At 44.3% G+C, this 19,989-nt stretch overlaps 1 protein-coding gene across 9 annotated transcripts in view; it reads left to right on the top strand.

Annotated features, from left to right (window-relative positions):
* Positions 1 to 19,989, top strand: part of Ankfn1 (ankyrin-repeat and fibronectin type III domain containing 1) — a 348,355-nt gene that overhangs the window by 302,441 nt on the left and 25,925 nt on the right. For 6 of the 9 annotated variants that reach the window (XM_087569238.1, XM_087569239.1, NM_001447300.1 and 3 more), the window contains 4 exon segments: positions 4,029 to 4,195; positions 6,813 to 6,963; positions 8,451 to 8,619; positions 17,350 to 17,516. In XM_087569238.1, the coding sequence (XP_087425364.1) occupies positions 4,029 to 4,195; positions 6,813 to 6,963; positions 8,451 to 8,619; positions 17,350 to 17,516 (654 nt within the window). 9 annotated transcript variants of the gene reach the window in all.

Genomic DNA, 19,989 nt, shown 5'->3' with positions numbered 1-19,989 from the left:
AGTAGGGGCTTTGTCATAGCATGCTAGTGTGGCTGAGGCAGGAGGATGCCAAGTTCAAGACATGTCTGGGTTGTATGGCATGCAAAGGCAGCCTAAGCGAGTACCTGAGACCCTATTAGAAACAGATGAAAGAAGGCTGAGGAGGACACAGATTGGTGGTGGGGGTTCCCTTCATATGCTCCAGCCTGGGGCTCCGTCCTTGGCACCCTTCAGACAAACACAGGATGCAGCCATTGGGACGGTGCCGGGGAGGAAAAAGCCATTCATTATGTCCAGGGACAGGGGACATAAAAGGACAATGATGGTGAAAAGGGAGAGCCTGGAGATGCAGGTTAGAGGTTAAATCAGGCGATGGGATTCAGTTTGGTCTTGGAGGCCATTCTAGCATGTTCCGTTACGTGAATGAGACGGCTTTCTCTTCCCATTCATTTTTCAGGCTCCAAAAACATTCTGACTAATAAAGGATAAATGACTATGTAAAGACACAAAAATACATAGTTACTGCCCGGTAAAAATTGAATAAAAGAGTGAGTGACTCCATCCCACCGTGGTGATGGTTTTTTTATAACCACAGTATGTTCCTAACTCACACTCCACTTGTGGTCAGCTCTGACCCCCACATGTTTGCCTCTGACACCCTTACCCATCCTATATTTGTACCGTTGGGGTTGAGTCTTTACAAGCACATTTTCTTATTACATTTCAACCCTTATTATGACGGGCTTAGTTTTCCAATGCGCTGGGTCATTCATAGTTTTATTGCTATTTTTCCAGAAAATCCAAACCACACCAAATCTTGGACCCACAAATTCGTTACACACATTGTTGATTTGCTTTGTCCAGGATGTCAATAAATGAGCTGGAAATACTGGCCCTTGGGAACCAGTCCCTACTGGGCTGTCACTCAGTCTGTCTACTATTCCAATATCATCTTCCTTATCCACAAATAGTCAACCCAGTTATTGGGCTTGTTAATGTGGTCAAGAATCTGCTTTTCCCCAGCTATCTCTCGAAATGGATCACACTGGGGGCTTCGCCCCACTCTGTGGATCTCTTCTTTGTTGCTATTGGAAATGAAAAGTTGTCTCTATGACTTTCTCTTCACAAAACCATGCTGACTTCTCCTCGATTGCCTGGCTAGCTGCAAATTGATTGTGTGACGGTTCTCTCTCCTTCCCGCCCCCCAAGATCAATAATTCGAAGGTCTTTAATGACCAGAGACATTCTGTGTCTTCTCTGCTTCTGTGGCAAAGACAGGCACATTTGTCATTTCCTAGTCTTTGGGGACTTTCTCCAGTCTCCATGAGGTCTCAAAGATAATGACGTGTGGGGTCTACAGTCACATCCTTGTATCCCTAGGGTATATATCCCCAGAGTCTGCTCATTCCAATGCTTCTGGTTTCCTTCTCACGTTAATCACCTCCCACCTTTCGATGTTGTCAATTTCCCAAAACATGAGCCTTGGGCTCTTCTGGTCAGCTACTTCCTCATGATCTGTTTGGAAGAGACATGGGAGAAACACTCCTAAGTTCAGTCTCACCCATCCCTACATCAATAATCATCTTTCTTGATCATGAGGTTTTTTTTCTACATTATTATTATTATTATTATTACTATTATCATTTTGCTAAATGCCTCTAGAAAGTTATTTTAGACTGAGTTTCCTGATGAGCTTGTCTCAAGTCTTCGCTTGTCCCTGGTCTGTTATTCTGTCTTAGAGATCTGACCTCCACATTGTATACTAATTTACACATGAAGAAAATTAAAAACAAACAAACAAAAACCCAGCTTTACCATTAACTTCATTGTCTGGTTCAAGAAGACAAAGGGGCTGAAGATGGTTCAGGGGCAGAGTCCCCAAGTGTGTGAGGATCTGGGTCTAACTCCGGGGGATGCAAAAGGAAAAGCAGAAGGGGGAAGAAACGTCTCAGCCAAGTTCATCTAGTGTCTCTACTGCCCTACCACACCACCCAAGCCTGCCTAGTGCGATGCTCTGTTCCCTCACCTGTCTTTCTCAGCCTCCAAGGAGGAGGCATGGAGTGTTTACCTGAGGCCCATGCTCCCTTTGGAGCAGAGCACACCGTGGGTCCTCAGAAGTGTGACGCACAGGCCAGAGGGTATGATGTGGAGCACGCCTCAGACAGTGAGTTCTATGGAGGAGGACTTGTTCCTTCAGAGAGAATCTGTCCAGGGAGCTCCATTCCTTCCTCCTCTCTAAAGATCTCTGTACAAGGTCAGGTGTTGGTTTTGGTTTTAATGCCTGTCTTACAGTTGGTGGTAAAAGTCGGGTCTCTTTATTCTATTCTTCTAAAAAATTAATTTGTCTTCCGTAACACTGCTTTCAGTCGGAAAGTCATGATTATAACCATTAACTGAATCCAAAGTGATGTTTTCATACGTGTATGCAATGTAAAATGATTATTCTGGCTAATTAGACTATCTGCCGTCTTATTTACTTACTATCTTTTGTGGTGATTTGTTTTAAATTCACTCTTAGCTATTTTGTCCTTTCTGAAAGTCAGGTTCTGTGCAGCCTACAGAGACCTTTTCTATAACAAGTTACCTGACTCTTCAGTTCCTCACCCCACCCCCCAGACTCTTACCACCTGAACCCTTAAATAGTAGATGTGTCTACTAACACGGGGAGTGGGGCAGGGGGAGCACCAGTCGTCAGTTATCCAAGTTTCTGCAGCTGTACAGAGAGGTGAATGTCATAACCCACAGGATTCACCGAGAACCGATTCCAGTGAACAAAATCCCAGTCAGCCATATTATCATTGGTGCTTAACCCTGTCATACCAAGACCTTCTCCATATTGCAGTCTTAGCTGCCTGCGGTCCATCGTCATAGAACAACATAATGCAAATTCAGTGCAAAACCATTCAGACAATGTTTTGATCTTGTAAAAAAAAATAGAGAGAGGGAGGGAGAACAGAAAAGACAAGACATTTTTGAAGCTTATTATTTTGTTTTTTGGGGTTTTTTGTTGTTGTTGTTGTTGTTGTTGTTGTTTGTTTGTTTGTTTTTTTCTTTTCTTTTTTTCCGAGCTGGGGACTGAACCCAGGGCCTTGTGCTTGTTAGGCAAGCGCTCTACCACTGAGCTAAATCCCCAACCCTTGAAGCTTATTATAAGGAGACTCAATCAACTCTGATGCAAAGTCACAGGCCATGGAGAGCCCAGACATGGCAGGACAGTCAATGAGGGAAGAACAGAAAATGAACAGGATCCTCAGAAGGATATTACTTACATATCAACATCTTAAAGGTCTCAGGAAAAGAGTGCAAAAACTTCAAATGCTTTTGTTAGACTTGTTTTCTTCATGAGGACACTGGGGATGTCAAATATGAAAGTCGTCATCAGCTCCCATACTCTGGGGTCTAAAATGTTAATCCAAAGGGAAACAGTGCCCCTCTCATTCTTTCTTTACTCTTGGAATCAGTGTGTAATGACTTTGGTTTAAAAATTAAATGAAGCACTTGGTACTAATCTTTTACTTTTGGAAATAAAGAGTCGAACTTTTTCTTTTTTTACTCTTACCACTTAGATTCTATTTTAAATCATTTTCTTTAAAGTAGACTTTTCTGCCTTAATTATTCTAAAGTCAAGAATAATGTGTTTTGTCAGCATTTACACAGATAAATGTTTATTTTTCCACAGCTAAATTATAAGCCCTCCAGGGACAGATACTGTGAATTCTATCTTTCTTTATTATCTGCCTCCTCCAGCAGCAGTCTATTCCCCATCATAAACCCACAAATGTACCCTTGGCACCGAAATCTGAGAAAAATAAACATTGAACACATATATTAAAGACTGATTACCTGACTTGGAGAAGAATTTTTTTTTTCCTGCACCTAAGACTAGCATAACCTCGATACCTCCCAGCTACTCATGGCCGTACCTGGGCTTTCTTACCTCATGGCCAGAGTTCCTTTCCCTCAGAATGGCCCACCATGAGGAATGGGTTTTGAGAGCGCTGTGTGTGATGACTGGTTGTTGTCGTTTTTGGTCTCCCTTTGCCTTACAGGATATTCTGTCCTATCACAAGAGGAGTCATCAGCGGCTCTCGCCTGGACTGTATCTCGGTTACCTAAAGCTATGTAGCTCTGTGGATCAGATCAAAGTGCTCGTAACCCAAAAGCTGCCCAACATTCTCTGCCACGTGAAGATCCGTGAAAACCATAACATTTCCAAGTAAGTGATCCAGAAGAGGGATTTACTTTGGTCTCATGTGCCCGGAGGAAAGTCAAGTGTTATCTACCAGTATAGTGTCCCTGGAGAGATGTTTGGCAGCATGGTGGAGTCCTAGCGGCTAGGATGACGTCAGCTGGGAGGAGCAAAGCTATTAACAGAGGCACCGCACCTTCCCTGTCCCTTCTGCCTGGCTCAGGGTGCAACCAGCGGTGTTCCACTGGCTTATGAAAGAGCGGAAGAGCGAAGACTTTGTCTTTGCACACTGCTGTTCCTATTATCTTTGTTCACCACTGGAAATAGGCTCTCTGTGCTCTTTGTTTTTAAGATCACTGATGAGAATGGTGTCTCGTGGAGTTAATGCTTCTTCCCTGACCTGAAGGAGCCCCGCCCACTTTCAGTCTACCCACTCCTTACACGCCGCTGTCTCTGCCTTTAGGACTTTGCGTCTTTCCGACTTCCGATGTGTCTGACAATTCTCTAGGAAAAAAAAAAGAAGTGATGTGACCGGGCCCAAACTTTCCAGAAATTTCCTCTATGGTTTGGCATGGGGTGAATTATTTTGTTAGTCTTGGGGCAGTTGCCCCGTCTTGGTAATGCGTCTCAACTTTATAACTAACCCTAATAGCAGGCCTCTAGTTAGTCTACTGTAATGAACTGAATTGTATGCTACATGAAAATAAAGAAAAAGGAGAAATACATAATAAAAAGAAAAGTCTCTGAACTTCCTTTGGTGTGGACGGATGCACACCTAAGATTCTCAAAGTCTTTAGAAATGTAGATTTGCTTTAACGAAAACAAATTTGGGCCTTGGAAATTTGGTGTCTGCAGTGGCAAGACTTTAGTGACTATGACGTCTCACAGTGGTAGCAGTGGAGAAGACAGCCTGAGGGGGAAGAGATGGGGTAGTCTCTGAGTACTCTGACCACTACACCTCCTTTCACCTAGCAACTGCACCTGGACTTTAAGTCTGCCCCCTGGTGGTCATTTCAATAATCAACATTTGGTATCCTCAGTCTTTTTTTTTTCCCCAGAAGACTGCAAGGTTCCTGTGTGACTCAACTGCACAATGGCCATTTTCATCTGTTTCTGGATTTGTGTCGTGAAGTCTTGGTCACCATCTTTTAGTAATTATATCAACAGATTTTTCCCTTTCCAAGGACCCAAGATTCACTAGTACAAAAGACCATGACATCCTTCAAGTTCCAGCCATCTCGCCATCCTCAGAGCCCCACGCTGACTAGTTCGAGGCAGTGCGGTTCCTATTGGGTATTTTCTAGTTTGGTGCCACACCCCATTGCAGCAAGGTCAACTGTTAGGGTCTATGCTAATCGTAAGCCTCTCATGTAGTTGTGTATCAGGGATGAGAAAAAGGACTCAATCCCAAGTAGGTTCTCAAGGATTTCCATTATTTGTGGAGCTAAAAGAATGCCCAAATTGCAATAGGACTTAAGTATGATTTCTCCCTCTCTCTCTCTCTCTCTTATTGGAACAAATGATAGATTTTTCCATAGTCTTGTCCAGTATGAGGCTTGAAACAAAACAGATCTCTTAAAAACAGAAACATTTCTAAGAGGGCAGTAAGAGAACACTTGGAGTTGGTTGATTGACTTGTTTGTTTCTCTTGCTTTTTTATTTTTTTTTAAACGAACTTCCTCCAGCACAGTCAATTTGGTTTTCTGACCCAGAGACTGGAGCCTAGGCTGTGATGAATCTTTAGTAAGAGTCTTCCACCATGAAGAGGAGGGCTCTCCTCCCTAGCCTGCTCTTGAGAGCCAGTTACTGCTCCCTATGGAGCTGGGAGGAGAAACTGGGCCAACTGAACGTGTTTAGAGACTTGCGCAAATTACCTGTGGAAACAATGTTGCCCAAGAGGCATTTACCTTGATCTTTTCAAGCCCCTTTTGAGGAGTGGCTTTTGGGGGACCAGCCAGATGTTCCTCCCTGCCACTGCCGTTCTTTCCCCCTTGCCTTCTGCTTGGCATTTGGAAACGTTCATTAGGAAGAACTATAGAGCATGCAGAATGGAGACACAGATGACTGGTTTGGGAGGAGCAGAGAGGCAGTGATGTGTGTCCCCTGGTCCCTTTTATTGGAATTGTCTGGTGTTCTTGTTTGTGATTCTCCTCAAGCTTGTGGAAAGGGAGCGAAACCAAAATAGTCCCCATGATTACAACAGGCCAGGGCTGAAATGTGCCCTGTGGTTTGTTGCCTGAGTTGGACCAGAGTCCTGTGGTTAGCCAACTGTGGAATTAACCAGTAGATGCCCCTGTGGTAAAATGTAGGCTCTTAGAACTCACAGCGGATCCACCGAGACAGGAAAACAAGGACAGTCAGGAAGTGACTGCCAACACCTGAATGCTTCAGTCTCAAAAGCTGACCCATGGAAGCCTGACCCATTGTTCCAAAGAGCAGGTGCTTTGAGAAGTGAACTGAGCTGAAATCAGCAGCAGTCCATCTGAACTCCATTTAGGTAGCAAAAGGTTCAAGTTCCATAAATAGAATTTTTGAACCACAGAGCACTGGCCATTTCAGGTTCTGGACATACACAGTAAGAATGTTCTGAGCTGTATGCTGAACTTTTCTTATATTCCTAATTTTAACTTGACTCAACATACAGAGAGGAGTGGGAGTGGATCCAAAAGCTTTCTGGCTCTGAATCTATGGAAAGTGTGGATCATAATGCTGACTGCCCCGTGCGATTGTTCTTCTACGAGCTCCAGATGGCAGTGGCGGCTCTCCTGAAGCAGATCAATATACCTCTACACCAGGTACCGGGCTTACCATTCTATCTCCTTTTTATGGCTCGTGGAAACTGAGTCGTATCATAAAACGTACTCGAGAGGCATATATATGTCCGTGTGTTTATTGTCATTTATTTAAATACCACTCCGCCTGTACACGCATGTTTTGAATTTAATGCCTACAGCTAGACCCAGGCTATGCTCTGGCTCCCTTTCTTCTTGTTCCTTCATATCAACCACTTACGAATTTTCCAGACCCCACTCACAGGGTACTCTGGCTAAGCAAGAAAGACCCTCTTGTCTAACCTGAAAGATACCAAGATTCAGCTTCAGGTCAGTGTTAAATGCAAGAATCCATACATGCATGCCTACATAACCAAACAGCGGTACAGTTAGATATACAAATATCTTGAGGGCAAAAGAATAAGCGAGGAATTTAAGACAGCAGCTAATTCATTTCATGTTGTCTGTTATTAACAAAATCATTATCTAAATGAAGATATGCACACCTCTCCTCTGTAAGTCAGAACTTCAAGGGAGACTGTCGTATGAAGGGTAAAAATGTTTTAGGCTCTGTCTAGCGACATGCTGAAATCGGGAATGGGCTTGTCTGCTCTCTGCCTTGTTTTATCTCCTTTCGCCGTCCCTGCTCCTCGCCACACAACATGAACGCAGAGCAGGAGAGAACCAAGTGTATCCTACGTGAGCGAGCTCATTACAGCACTGGCCCGTTCTCCCTTCGGAAGAGAAAGAGCTACACATTGGCCACACAAAGGCAATAAGTCAGAAAATCCAAAAGTGTCTAACTGTTAGGATTTTGCTGATTCTCAAGTCTATACTTCACAGCCAGTCCAAACCTGCCAAAACTGATACAGACTAAATTGTAAGAGACGCTAAAGACGCTAGGGGAGCTACTGGATTATTCCAGAGGTGGCCCTTTGTGCTCACAAAGAGGAAAAGTAAGAACACAGCAGCTCTCCTTGTGACAGTAGGTACTATTAAAGGGTCTCTTGGATTTAGCGGGTTTGAGGCAGCTCATATTTCATTGGTGACTCGGGCTACATATACATGTTGGGAGAAGGCCGCCTAACTGCATAACAGTGCATACAACATTTTTTTTTATACTTGTAAATTTTTCTCAGTCCTTGGCCAGAAACTACATTTTTTCCCCCTTAACCAACTTAAATTGAAACTAGTGGATTTTTAATTCAATCCATTTTTGTTGCTTCATGTAATTATATTCATCATTTTGAAAAGCCCACAGAATGTAATCATTTTCTGCTTTTATAAGAAGCATAAATGTTGTTTTCAGAGTTTATGTGGAACATTACTGCCTTAAATCTTGATTTTATATAGCATTATTAAATGGGCTGAACCCTAATATTTATGTTGTATAAAAATTCCAAGCTTGAAGTTGTGTAATTTTGTTAGATGTTTTATGCCGGTTTGGTGTTGTTTATGTAAGTGCCGTGTTGTAACTCTCCTATTTTTCCTCTGCGCGTGTCCCTCTGCAGGCAAGGAACTTCCGCCTCTACACACAGGAGGTGTTGGAAATGGGTCACAATGTGTCCTTTCTTCTCCTGCTCCCTGCCTCAGACGACGTCTGTACAGCCCCAGGACAGAATAATCCCTACACCCCGCACTCAGGGTTTCTTAACCTCCCTCTTCAGATGTTTGAACTCGGTATAGTAGCTTGTTTCACCTAGAAATATTAACCCAGCCTCCTTATAATAAAATCACAAAGTGATATCTGTTCCCCCTTGTCCCAGTGGAGGGTCAGTAAATCACATGATGGCTTTGGCAACAACCCTTCCTAGAACTGTGTACAAGTGTGAGCAAGAACGAGGCTCCAGGACTAGGCTGAGCAGTGACTACCGAGGCCTTGCTAAGGTCCAATGGAGAGGAAAGAATTCTAAACTGAAAGTTATAAGGCTTTCTCACTGCCTTCTCTCCCAACTTCTTAGAACATGACTACAAGAGTGATATGCTCATGAGAAATGCTTCCCTCCCTCCTCCCTCTTTCTCCCTTTTCCTCTCCCCTCCCCCATCCCCCATAGTCAGCTGGGAAAACATAACAATGAAATTAATAAAGAGATTCATATCACTTAGGAGCAATAAAAGAAAAGATAAGTAGTCTTAATGTATTAAATAAACAGATTGATATTAGATAGGCTCAAAACAGCCTAGACAATTTGAGGAGTGGACAAGATCTCCCAGGATGCAATGCTTAACATGAGGGATCCCATGGTGGAAGATCTTGCCCTGGCCTTCAGAATGAACAGCCAGGCTGCAGTTTCTGCAGAGACCCCTGCTGCCCCGTGACAATGTGAACAGGGAGGCTTTGTCTCCTTCCTGGGGCTTCATCCTGTAACAGACCAATAAGAGGCACTTAGCAAGGGCTCCCTCAATTTAAATGAATCGAGCAGTTTAGGGGAGGCTGAGTGAATTATAGAATGGGGGCAGAACCTGTTTAGATGGATCCTAAGCCTAGATTTAGAAACACACAAGGTGATTGCCTGAAACTCCACCTAGAGATCTGGGTGTCTGAATCCAAATGTATCTCAATCCAAATGTATCTCTTCCAGATTAAATTGCTTAAACCACTTAGTTGCCCTTGCTCCAAGAGGCTTAGACGCCCAAAGGGTGATGAACGGCAACTGCTATTCTCCAGAAGCAAGAGACCTCCTAAGAGAAGCTAGAAGCAGACTTGCAGACAGCGATTAGACAAGCCTGGGTCCCCTGCCGTATGACGCTGACATTCATTTAACTTTTTCATGCCTTTGCTATGTCACATGATTAATAGCAGTGACCATACCATTCCCCAAGCCCCAGGGTGACTATCCAGTACATTCCCTGGGGTATATATGACGCAGTTGCTTAAGGACGGACAGGTTAATAAGCACAGATAAAAAGAAAGGAATTCTTGTGAGAGGGAGAAGAACTAGCAAAGATATGAGACTATAGTAGTTGGGAAGATTTGGGGACAAGAGGTTCGGTTTGGTTAGATCAGAGCCGTCAGACATGGAGAGGACATTCAGCAGAACAGAGAGAAGGGGCCATGCTTACTTGCTAGAAAGGGATATGTAACGTGGATGGAAAGTAAAAGCCAAAACCTTTAGAGATGAGTCTAAAAGTCTAGGGGTAGAATGAGAGCTTGCGGCAAAGAGAGAAATGTAGGCATGAGAGACACTGAGTGTTGTCAAGACTGAGCAACTGTTTTATTTATTTATGTATTTATTTATTTATATCTAAATGCTTTTCCTCTTCCAGTCCCTCCTCGCAGGGTTCCTCCCCTGCTTCACCTCTCAGAGGCAGCCCCCCCCACCTCCCACCCCATATCCCCTCACCTTGGGACATCAAGTAAGAGTGAGTAACTATTAACAGGAGTGAAAGAAATGCTAAGAGATGATCACATTGGCAGCAGAAATTCGAGAAAGCAAACTGGGTGCCAAACAGGGAAACTTAACTTAAGCAGTGTCTACAAGTAGCTGCTGAAGCCAAGAAAACAAGTGATTCCCACAGGATAGATAAAGGAAAAGACTCCACTTCACTGTGGAGCTAGTCTGTATCTCTAATTAATTACAAGTGTGTGTGTGCGCGCATGCACGCATGTGTGTGTGTGTGTGTGTGTGTGTGTGTGTGTGAGAGAGAGAGAGAGAGAGAGAGAGAGAGAGAGAGAGAGAGAGAGAGAGATTTGTCTCCGTGATACCTGGCGAACAATCAATGGTTTAGGATCAATTAGGACAGTATATGCCTCCTAGGACCCTGTGGGTCACAGACATTTGAAAGGGTCCTATGACTCCTGTGAGGGTCACATACTTGACTGGCCACCCCTTCGTCATGCTGCTCTCTGTGCCTCTCCACACTGCAGCCGGTGAAGCCTAAGGCATCCCTTTCCCTCTGCTCATTCCCTCTGCCCACCAACACATAATGCCATGTGCCAGGCATTACCACAGGCCTTGATAAGTTGGCAACTCCTCATGGGGTGCGTCTTAGTGGGGGTGACAAACTAGAAAGTGATGGGCAGATAACCCGAACATCAGAGGTGTAAGAGCCATGGAAAGGGACTAGAGTGAAGCCATGGGGCTGCCGTTCTCTACAGGCTGACCAGGGAAGGCCTCTAGGGTGACGTTACATTTGAGCTGAGACCTGGCCCTTCCAGACAACAGGAAGAACAAATGTGGAGGCCTTCAAGTAATAGTGTGTGTGGGCAAGAGAGCAGCGTGCAGAGTATGGAATAAGTAAGAGCAGCAAAGGCAGGAGAGGAAGTCGCAGTGGGTGAGGCTGGGTCCTTCAGCACATAGAGACTCTGACAGGGAACGGAGTGCATCGATTGTGTGTATTGATATGAAACTCGGTGGATGGTTTTGAGCAATACAGTGTTAAAAGCTCTGCTAGATGCACTATAAGCTCTCTCTCTCTCTCTCTCTCTCTCTCTCACACACACACACACACACACACACACACACGAGAGAAAGCTTGACTGTGCTAAACCCAGAATTTTCTGAATGCATCTGACCAGAATTTTCTGAATTCATCTGACCAGAACTGGAAACATTTTTGGCATGGCATCGATTTTAAAAAAAAATCCACAAAACACATACTTAGGGATACAATGCCCTGGAATAATGTTCCTCGAAGTTTAATGTTCAGAAGAATCACCTGGAGAGCTTGTTAAAATATGGATTCCTGGAACCCAGCCCCAGGGATGCTGGGTCAGGAGGCTGGGAATGAGTGGAAAATATACTTTTCTAATAAGCTCTCGGGCAATCGTGACGCCACAAATCTATGGGCCACAGTTGAAGTGGTTCTTCCTAGGACCCAGAGATAAATACATAAATACAGGCTCAGAAATATGATCAGCAGAGTAATATAGTGGCATCCAACTGTGTCTTCCACTTTGATCTGTCTTACCTACTCTTATTGCTAAAAGCAACTGTAAGACCATACACACTAGCCTTCATCTATGAAAAATAGGCCACAGATCAAAGCCTGTGTCTCACAGTTCCTGGTTTAAAGGTTGTCTTTTTTCCTAAAGTAAGACAAACTGATACTCCTTTGGCCCTCCCTTTTTGCTACATCACGGGTTATCTAACTGATTAATGAGCACCCTGTAGTTTTCGGAAAAGACCACTTGGTTGGTCTTTGTACCATTGACACATCCAATTCCATTAGTGTCTTTGGTGTTTTAAAGGACCATGGGGAAGTGTTGCCAGTAAGTAGAAACTGATACAGTGTCCAGTTCAAAGTCAGTTGTGTCAGAAACAGTTTTTAAACTGTTGTAGGCTCTTAGTAAGTATCATGGCAAACCCCACCTTATTCTTAAATGACCGGAGCTTTCCAAGAGGCAAACCCTCCTTCCCTCCACTAGGCATCAGCCCACTAAGAAATTAACCACAGCTTCTACAGGAACTCCTAAGCCTTGCTATATAGGACCAGGCCCCTCCTAGGAGGATGCTAAGAAAAACAGTTTTAACTAGGGCTGTGTGCTCTAAGTCATTCCATAATAAATGGTAAAGATACCCTAAGCATTTCTAAGAAAGAAAAGAATGTTTTTAGCTATTCAGTCAGGACTAGGAAAATCTTCAATAACAAGGGAATTCTGATGGAACTTGAAAAGGTGTGAATTATGGGAATATGTAAATTATAATAAAGGGGGGCAGTATATTTCAGTTCGACTTGCATAAGTCATCATCCTCTACCTCATGGAAAGATTTGAGATTTGGCAACCCAACTGTGTTCCACCAGTGACCTTAATGGAATCATAAATAACTTGCTGACCAGCAATGGAAAGCTGCATCCCTGCCCGTTCTGTCACCAAGCAGATGTCGGGGAGGGTGAAATGATAAAGAAGGTTAGCCCCCAGTCTCCAGGAGTAAAGACCAGTAGGGCATACCCACAGGATGTTGTCTCAGAGGGCTGCTTGTGACTCGAAGAGACCACCAAAGGAAGATGTCTCAAGCTCTAGACAGGTTGAGTTGAGGCAAAGAGAAACAGTTTGAAAAAGACCCTCCCCTCCCCCACAGCCTTAGGGCTGACCCTCCACCACCCCCATTTAGGTAAAGCAGAACCTTTACCAGGCCATAAGCCCATGTATGGAGGCCCTTGGGCATCACTGTGTAAACCATTCCCAGAAGAAAAGGAAAAACAACATCACAAGCTCAGACACACCATCCAATGACGTGGCCTCTTGAGGATTTGTCTAGCCTGCACTGAGGAGGTCACCTTGCCCTGACCCTGTGGGCAGTCTCAACGAACGGCGGGCCTACCATGAGAAAAGCTGATTTTTATTGATTTCCTTGGCTCTGTAATTTGGGCTAATTGGACTAAAAGGACAAAATTCTGGAGAATTCAAAAAGTAAAATTGGCCATACCCTTCTTATTCAACACACATTTGCTGAGCTTCCACTGCGGGCCAGCCACTGTACTGGGTGGACCTGCAGGCATTCACAGCACGAAGGTTACACCCCCAAACCTCAGAGTCTCAGAATCTAGAGGGAATAGAGGTGTTTCCACCAACAGTCGTCCTAGCACAATGAAAGTTTTACTGTACGACAGAAGCCTCTGAATTTCAGAACGACACCCAGACCTTCCTTCAGAGGTAATATTTTAACTAAATCACGGGGGAAATAAATCAAAGTTCAGGAAATGACAGACAGAGCTGAAGAGAGAAAATGGTTTAAGCAAAGGGAACAGCACGCACAAAGGAAAGGCCCACTAGGTCTGCCCTTAGTGTGGTGCACGCTTAGCACCTCCAAGGGAAGCTGGACGGTCAGACTCGTGTCAGTCCTTCCAAGGTGAGACTGCATCCTATGGGCAAGAAGGAATGGTGGAAAGGTCTTAAGGAAAGGGATAAGGGCCTAGTGGATTTCAGCAGTTCTAGGGAGGTCTGAAAACAGGAAAGGAAGGCCCTGGGGCTTCGACTAGAGGTGATAGACTGTTCCACTGGTGCAGGTAGGCGATGGTAAGACCTCGGAGGCAGGGCTGGCACAGTGGGCCTTAAGAGTAAAAGGGAGGGCGAAGGGACGCAGGAGTTAAAAATCAATGCAGCTTGGTGACTGATTCGATGCAGCTGAGGGGCAAGATGGAGGAGACAGAGAGTCTGAATGGGGTCTGAGATGGATGGCATTGCCATCCCAAAGCAGGAAATATGACGGGAGGAAGAAGTCTGGGGGGAGGGGAAGATGATGAGTTCAGTTTGACAAATGATGAGTCTTGAGGTACTTGTGGGACATCTAGGCAACGAGCTTAATGGAATCCAGATCCCAGTCTTGAAGGAAATGGCCCAGCATCAACCTTTATTCCTAATCCTCATTTTTTCCTGATTTAAGATGCAAATTCTCTATTTCAAATGCCGGTCCATTCACTACCAGGACCCTCTAGAGCACCTTGGCCTCAGATGCTATCTGGCACCCTGGCAAAGACTTGTGGCACTAAACTTATCTTGTTTATCCTGTGGCTCTCCAACTAGGCCATGATTTTCAGACAGACCGGGGGGTTTGAAGAGTTGGGCATTCGTAAGACTATTCTAATCCCGATAGGCTAATATTTGAACTATTAAATGTTTCGTTCTTCCTCGGAAGTGAAGGCATAGAAGAGGGTTAGAACAAACTGATTCTGGTACATTCCATATGCATGTTGAGTACTAGCAACACTGTGCTGGCTCCTCTTGGGGAACCCTTCTTAGTCCAGATTTAGGGATAAGACTGAGGTCCTTGAAGGTCACCTCCCTAATGTCACACACTTACAGCGAACAGCACAGCTTCTTACTTGCATGGTACTTAATCCATTCACTTTCTACTCTACTATCCTATGAGCGCTCAGACCAGCTATACTCTAGTCTGTCACCCTGTTATGTAGGGGGGAAATAGAAGAGAAACAGCACCACCAAGAATTAGTCTTAGTTTGTGTGTTACTCACAAATCATGCAGTTTCAATAATGACATTATCATCGCCTTATAGCAGTTTGTCTGGAAAGCGCATGTGATTCACATTTTAAAAAAAGAATTAGAAGCTTCCAGTCTATCCTCCCTTCCTCGGGGGATGGCTACCAAATGTATCATTGCTAAACCACAAAAGACTATGTTAGAGTAACATTTGTCAAAGTGACATTAAAGGCTGTGGATAGAAACCGCTGGAGCAGGGAAAGTGCTGCGGCTCAAACACACTCGTAACTCACTTGTGGTGCGTGGCACGGATGGCATTGGGCGCTGTGGGCATGGGAGACCACCCACTGAGCCACAGCTCCTACCACAAAACGCAAGAGAAAACTGGATTCCCGGCCTTTGAGACAAAACTGAATATCCTGGTCTTTCAGAATTCAGAGGGACAGATACTGCTTCTTTCAAAAGAATCACTCCGTTTCTTCACAGTCAGTGTTCCTTATTATTATTATTATTATTATTATTATTATTATTATTATTATTATTAAGACAGGGTTTCTGTGTAGCCCTGGGTATCCCAGAACTCACTCTATAGAACAGGCTGGCCTTGAACTCAGATATCCACCTGCCTCTGCTCCCTACCCCCAGAGCTAAGGCTGCTGAGATTAAAGGTACGCCCCACCACTGCCCAGTCATCCTTTATGTTTTAGAAAGAAAAAAAGTCTACTTTTGTCATTTACAACTTTATTTGGAAACAGGCTTGTGGGACCCTTCTCTCCCACCGAGGGAGGGCATGTGTCAAGTGCTAGCCATGTGATGGAAGATACAACTAAGGGTTCACATTCAAACCCTAGACCGCAGGAGTTTCCTTACTGGGGGAAAGGTGTCTGGATTTTTATCCTAAAGAGGGATCTCTGTAGAGTTTTAAGTGAGGAAATCACCAGAGAACGCTGCTGTTTGGACAAAGGCTATGAGCTTACTTTACTGGCAGAGCATGAAATCAGCTCTCCTCTGAGAGCTCTAGAGAGTATAAGAAAGCTAGGGAGGAAGGTGCTGGTAACAGAATAACCAAGCCCAGGCCTGAGGATAGGCTGAGCCGGAGTAAGAGGAAAACACAGCTAGAAGAGAGTAGGACACTGAAGCCTTCCCTCTAACCCCTCTCTATCCCATAGGAGCAGAAGCAGTGTAGGTCACGTTTCTACTGGCCTAGAAATTCTCCTAAGAGGATATCAAGCAAGGAAGCAGACAGGATGTAAGATGCACAGAAATCTCTCACATACAAGGGATCAAGATTTCCCCCATAGTGGAGATGAACAGATACCCCATTCTGAGGTGTGATGGTTCAGCTTCCCCGGATGGCTGGGCGTTAGGTACTGGGATCTATAGCAAAGGGAGGCATGGGTAGTAAACTAGATGGTCTTAGTACAATTTCTCACCCAAGAAGACACAGCAAAATATTCTAACACCCATGGGCCTACAATGACCCTGTTTTCAAAGCCTGGGAAGTGAAAGCCTGACATATACAAAATATAAATGAGGAAGAGTGTCCAGCTTTGATGATGGACCAGGAAGAGTCTTGAACCACACTGTCCTACAGCAGGGTGCTTTCCCGCCACATTGGAACGCTAGGTTATAGAGTGCGGCCGAGCTGTCCAGACAGTAGACAAACGTGCCACATGCCTTTCCTGAAAAGGAGCAAAGACGGACGTGCAGCTTAGACTCCTCCCTGTGGCCCCTGTCCCAGTATATTTTGAGAAATGAAGGCCAAATCTACAGACAAAAAAAAAAGGGCCCTGGTCAAGAATCCGAACCCACTGTCCTTCCAAAGTTGCAAAAAGGGAAACAGGCAGAAAAGGATTCAAATCCAAGGGAAATTTTCTAGTTAGACATGAGACAGCCTCAGAAGAGCATGTCTTCTAGACGGAGAAAGCAAGATGCTTGGTTGAAAATCAAATCTAGGTTTCAAGTTGCTACGTGACTTTGTTTTTGTTTTGTCTTTAAAGTGCTTTTCCCAGTTGAGTGTGTGTGTGTGTGTGTGTGTGTGTGTGTGTGTGTGTGTAATAATGTATATTTAGCAGTTCAGTACTTCTGAAACTTGTATCATTAGTCAATTTTGTAAGCATCACATTCTTTATTTACACAAATCTAGATGGCTATGATATCACTAAGTGACTTAGTCTTATTGGGCCACCCCTACATGTGCAGACATCATTGAAACATCATTAGGTGGCACAAGACTATGTATGAAAAAGGCCCCAGCTTTAGGAAAAAGTCCATCTGAACTGCAGCTTAAACCAACCGGCTTCCCCATACCTTATGAGGAGTTGGTAACCTAAAAGGGAATACTGTCTGACTAAAGCCAGACAACTGGCCCCTTAAGAGCACATTTATAATTTATTTATGGCTTAATATTTTCCACTGATAGGGTTAATAAATCATGTTTCCATTCGACTGGTTTTCTGTGCTGTATGAATTTCTCTATTTTGATACCAGATCTTAACGTGTTTTATTTTGCTTGTCCATTTTCCAGTTCATTTTTGCAGCTACAGAGAGAAATTTATTAGTCTGTATTGCCGCCTTTCTGCTGTTGTGGAGTTGGACTCTCTGAATACCCAACAGTCCCTGAGGGAAGCAATCTCAGACAGCGAGGTCGCAGCTGCCAAACAACGACACCAACAAGTGTTGGACTTCATTCAGGTAAAGCCGCCGTTCCTCGGATTGATGCTCTTAACTTTCACTTGTGGCTAGTAGGAAAGATGCCATGGGAGGTCTTGATGGCATCCAAGCTGGGCTTGTGGAACGGGCTAGACTACAAAATGTAGAAAGAGAGTTCAGCATCCAAGGAGAAAATAATAAACAGACAAGGCAGACAGGCGGGAAAATGAGATCTGGAGAATGATAAGGTGTCCAGGTTGGTGAGGACATAAGCTGAACATTGATTGGGTAGCCAGAAAAGACTGAGAAACTGGGAAAGTCTGGAGGATAACGATAAGGGCAGATCGGAAGACCAGACCAAAGGGGACAGTTTTAAAAAAAAAAATCAGTTTCTCACAGCTCTACTGGGTCACATTGCAGCATGGAGGCCATATTGGAGCATGGAAGCCATATTGGAGGATGGAGACCATGCCTCTCATGGGTACTGCTCTAGTTATACTGGTGGTCCACTCTAAGAATTCTGTGTGGTCCTGCTCACTAAATAATCTGCCTGGTCCCTCCTGAATCTAAGGAGAGGACTAACGGTAAGGAACCAGCCAGACCAGTAGCTCCAATAACTATCTCAATAAGAAGTAAAATGAATATGAGGAAACATCGCGAACTTGGGATTGATAAATAAGTCACTTGGGCTCGGGTAAAGTATTTACCTGGGAGAATGAGCCTTGAGTACCCACATGAAAAAGCAAGCTCATGGGGCATGCCTCATAACCCCAGGGAATGGGGAATGCACTGTAAGTCCTTTGCTCTGGACTCTGAGGCATGATAACCTCTGGCACTCGCTGGCCCAGCCTAGCCTTCATAGTGAGCTCGAGGAAATGAGAGACCCTGTGTTGAAAGTGGAGTGGACAGAGCTCCTGAGGAACAGCCCCAAAGGCTGTCCCCCTAACCTCTACACACATGTATGCATTCACACCCATACACACATAATTATTCACATGTATACACACACACACACACACACACACACACACTCATACTCCCCACTTTCTACTCGTTTATGAAAAATCGCCACAATAAACTGAGTATGAACACACTAACTCCAGCACTCAGGAGACAGAAGTAGGCTGATCTCTGCAAATTCAAGGCAAGTCTGATCTCTCTAGAGAATCATAAGCTATCCAGGGTTACATAGCATAGCTCTGTTTCCAAGAAAGAAAGGGGGGAAGAGGTGTGTGATAATAGTCCTACATCTTAGTATTATTTTAGTGTTACAGAAATAATTTAGTGAGTTAATGCCCATAAAGTCCTGGCACATACCGACTAGACAATAAGTTGTATATTCATTCATCAATAAGAAGCTCAAGGCCAAGCATGGTGAGACATGCCTCAGGCAGTAGACACAGGAGGGTCAAGAGTTCAAGGTCAACCTTAGCTACATAGTGAATTCAGGGACAGGAAAACATCAGACAAAGTCTCAAAAACAAACAGTAAAAAGATAGAAGTAAAAGTCCTTTGAAATATGAAAGAGAGAGCACATGACAGGTTTGGTAATATTTAGGGGAAAAAAATGTCGCTAAGAGGTAGAATTACCCAATTTCCCTCATCTATAAATGAGGATGACCCTCAGACTAAGGTTGACACTGAAGAGAGAGAGAGAGAGTGTGTGTGTGTGTGTGTGTGTGTGAGAGAGAGAGAGAGAGAGAGAGAGAGAGAGAGAGGTGCACATGAGTATGTAGGTGTGTGCACTTGTATATACTCAGAGGTCCAAGAGTTGGAGAGATGTGGAGTGTTCTGCGTGTCCCTTTCAGACCAGGTCTCTCATTGAACTGGGGCTTGTCATTTCTCAGCCAGGCTAGCAGCCACAAATTCCCAGCCATCTTCCTGTTTCTACAAGTCCTTCCTCCCCACCCATTCAGCACTAAAGTTACCAGAGAATGTAAGTGCCCACACGCAGCATTGTCTGTGGGTACTGGGATCCAAACTCAGGTCTCCATGCTTGCACAGCAAGCACTCCTCCTATCCACTGAACTGTCTCTCCAATCCCCTCCTCATCTTTTGAGTCCAGTGCCATGTTGTAGCCAGGCATGTTGACACACGCATGTAATCCAGAGGTAGAGAGACAGAGACAGGGGACTGAGAGTTCAAAGCTAACCTGGACTACACGAGGAGCTCAAGGCCAGTCTGGGTCACAGAGAGAGACACTGTCTCAGTAATGAAGAGTCCCAAAGTCAAGGAACACAACTTTTAGTTCTAAGATGACATTTTGTTTGTTTGTTTCTCATATCTGCAAATGGAAGGACTGGATTAGAGAAATCCTCAGGTCCTAGTCAACTCTATCATTAATTGTATGACCTACAACCAGAAACATTTTAAAGAAACACTTTACTAACCATACCTTGGATTGCGTTTCTGCCTTAATCCCATATAAGCTTCCCCAAATCTCATTCATCCAATGAAGACACTGCCTTTCTTTAGTCTGTGGCTGTCTTGAGCCCTCCATGGGGATCCATGACTG

Source organism: Rattus norvegicus, chromosome 10, assembly GCF_021556685.1.
Source record: "Rattus norvegicus strain SHRSP/BbbUtx chromosome 10, alternate assembly SHRSP_T2T, whole genome shotgun sequence".
NCBI lineage: Eukaryota > Metazoa > Chordata > Mammalia > Rodentia > Muridae > Rattus > Rattus norvegicus.
This window is presented reverse-complemented; position numbering and strand designations above follow the sequence as displayed.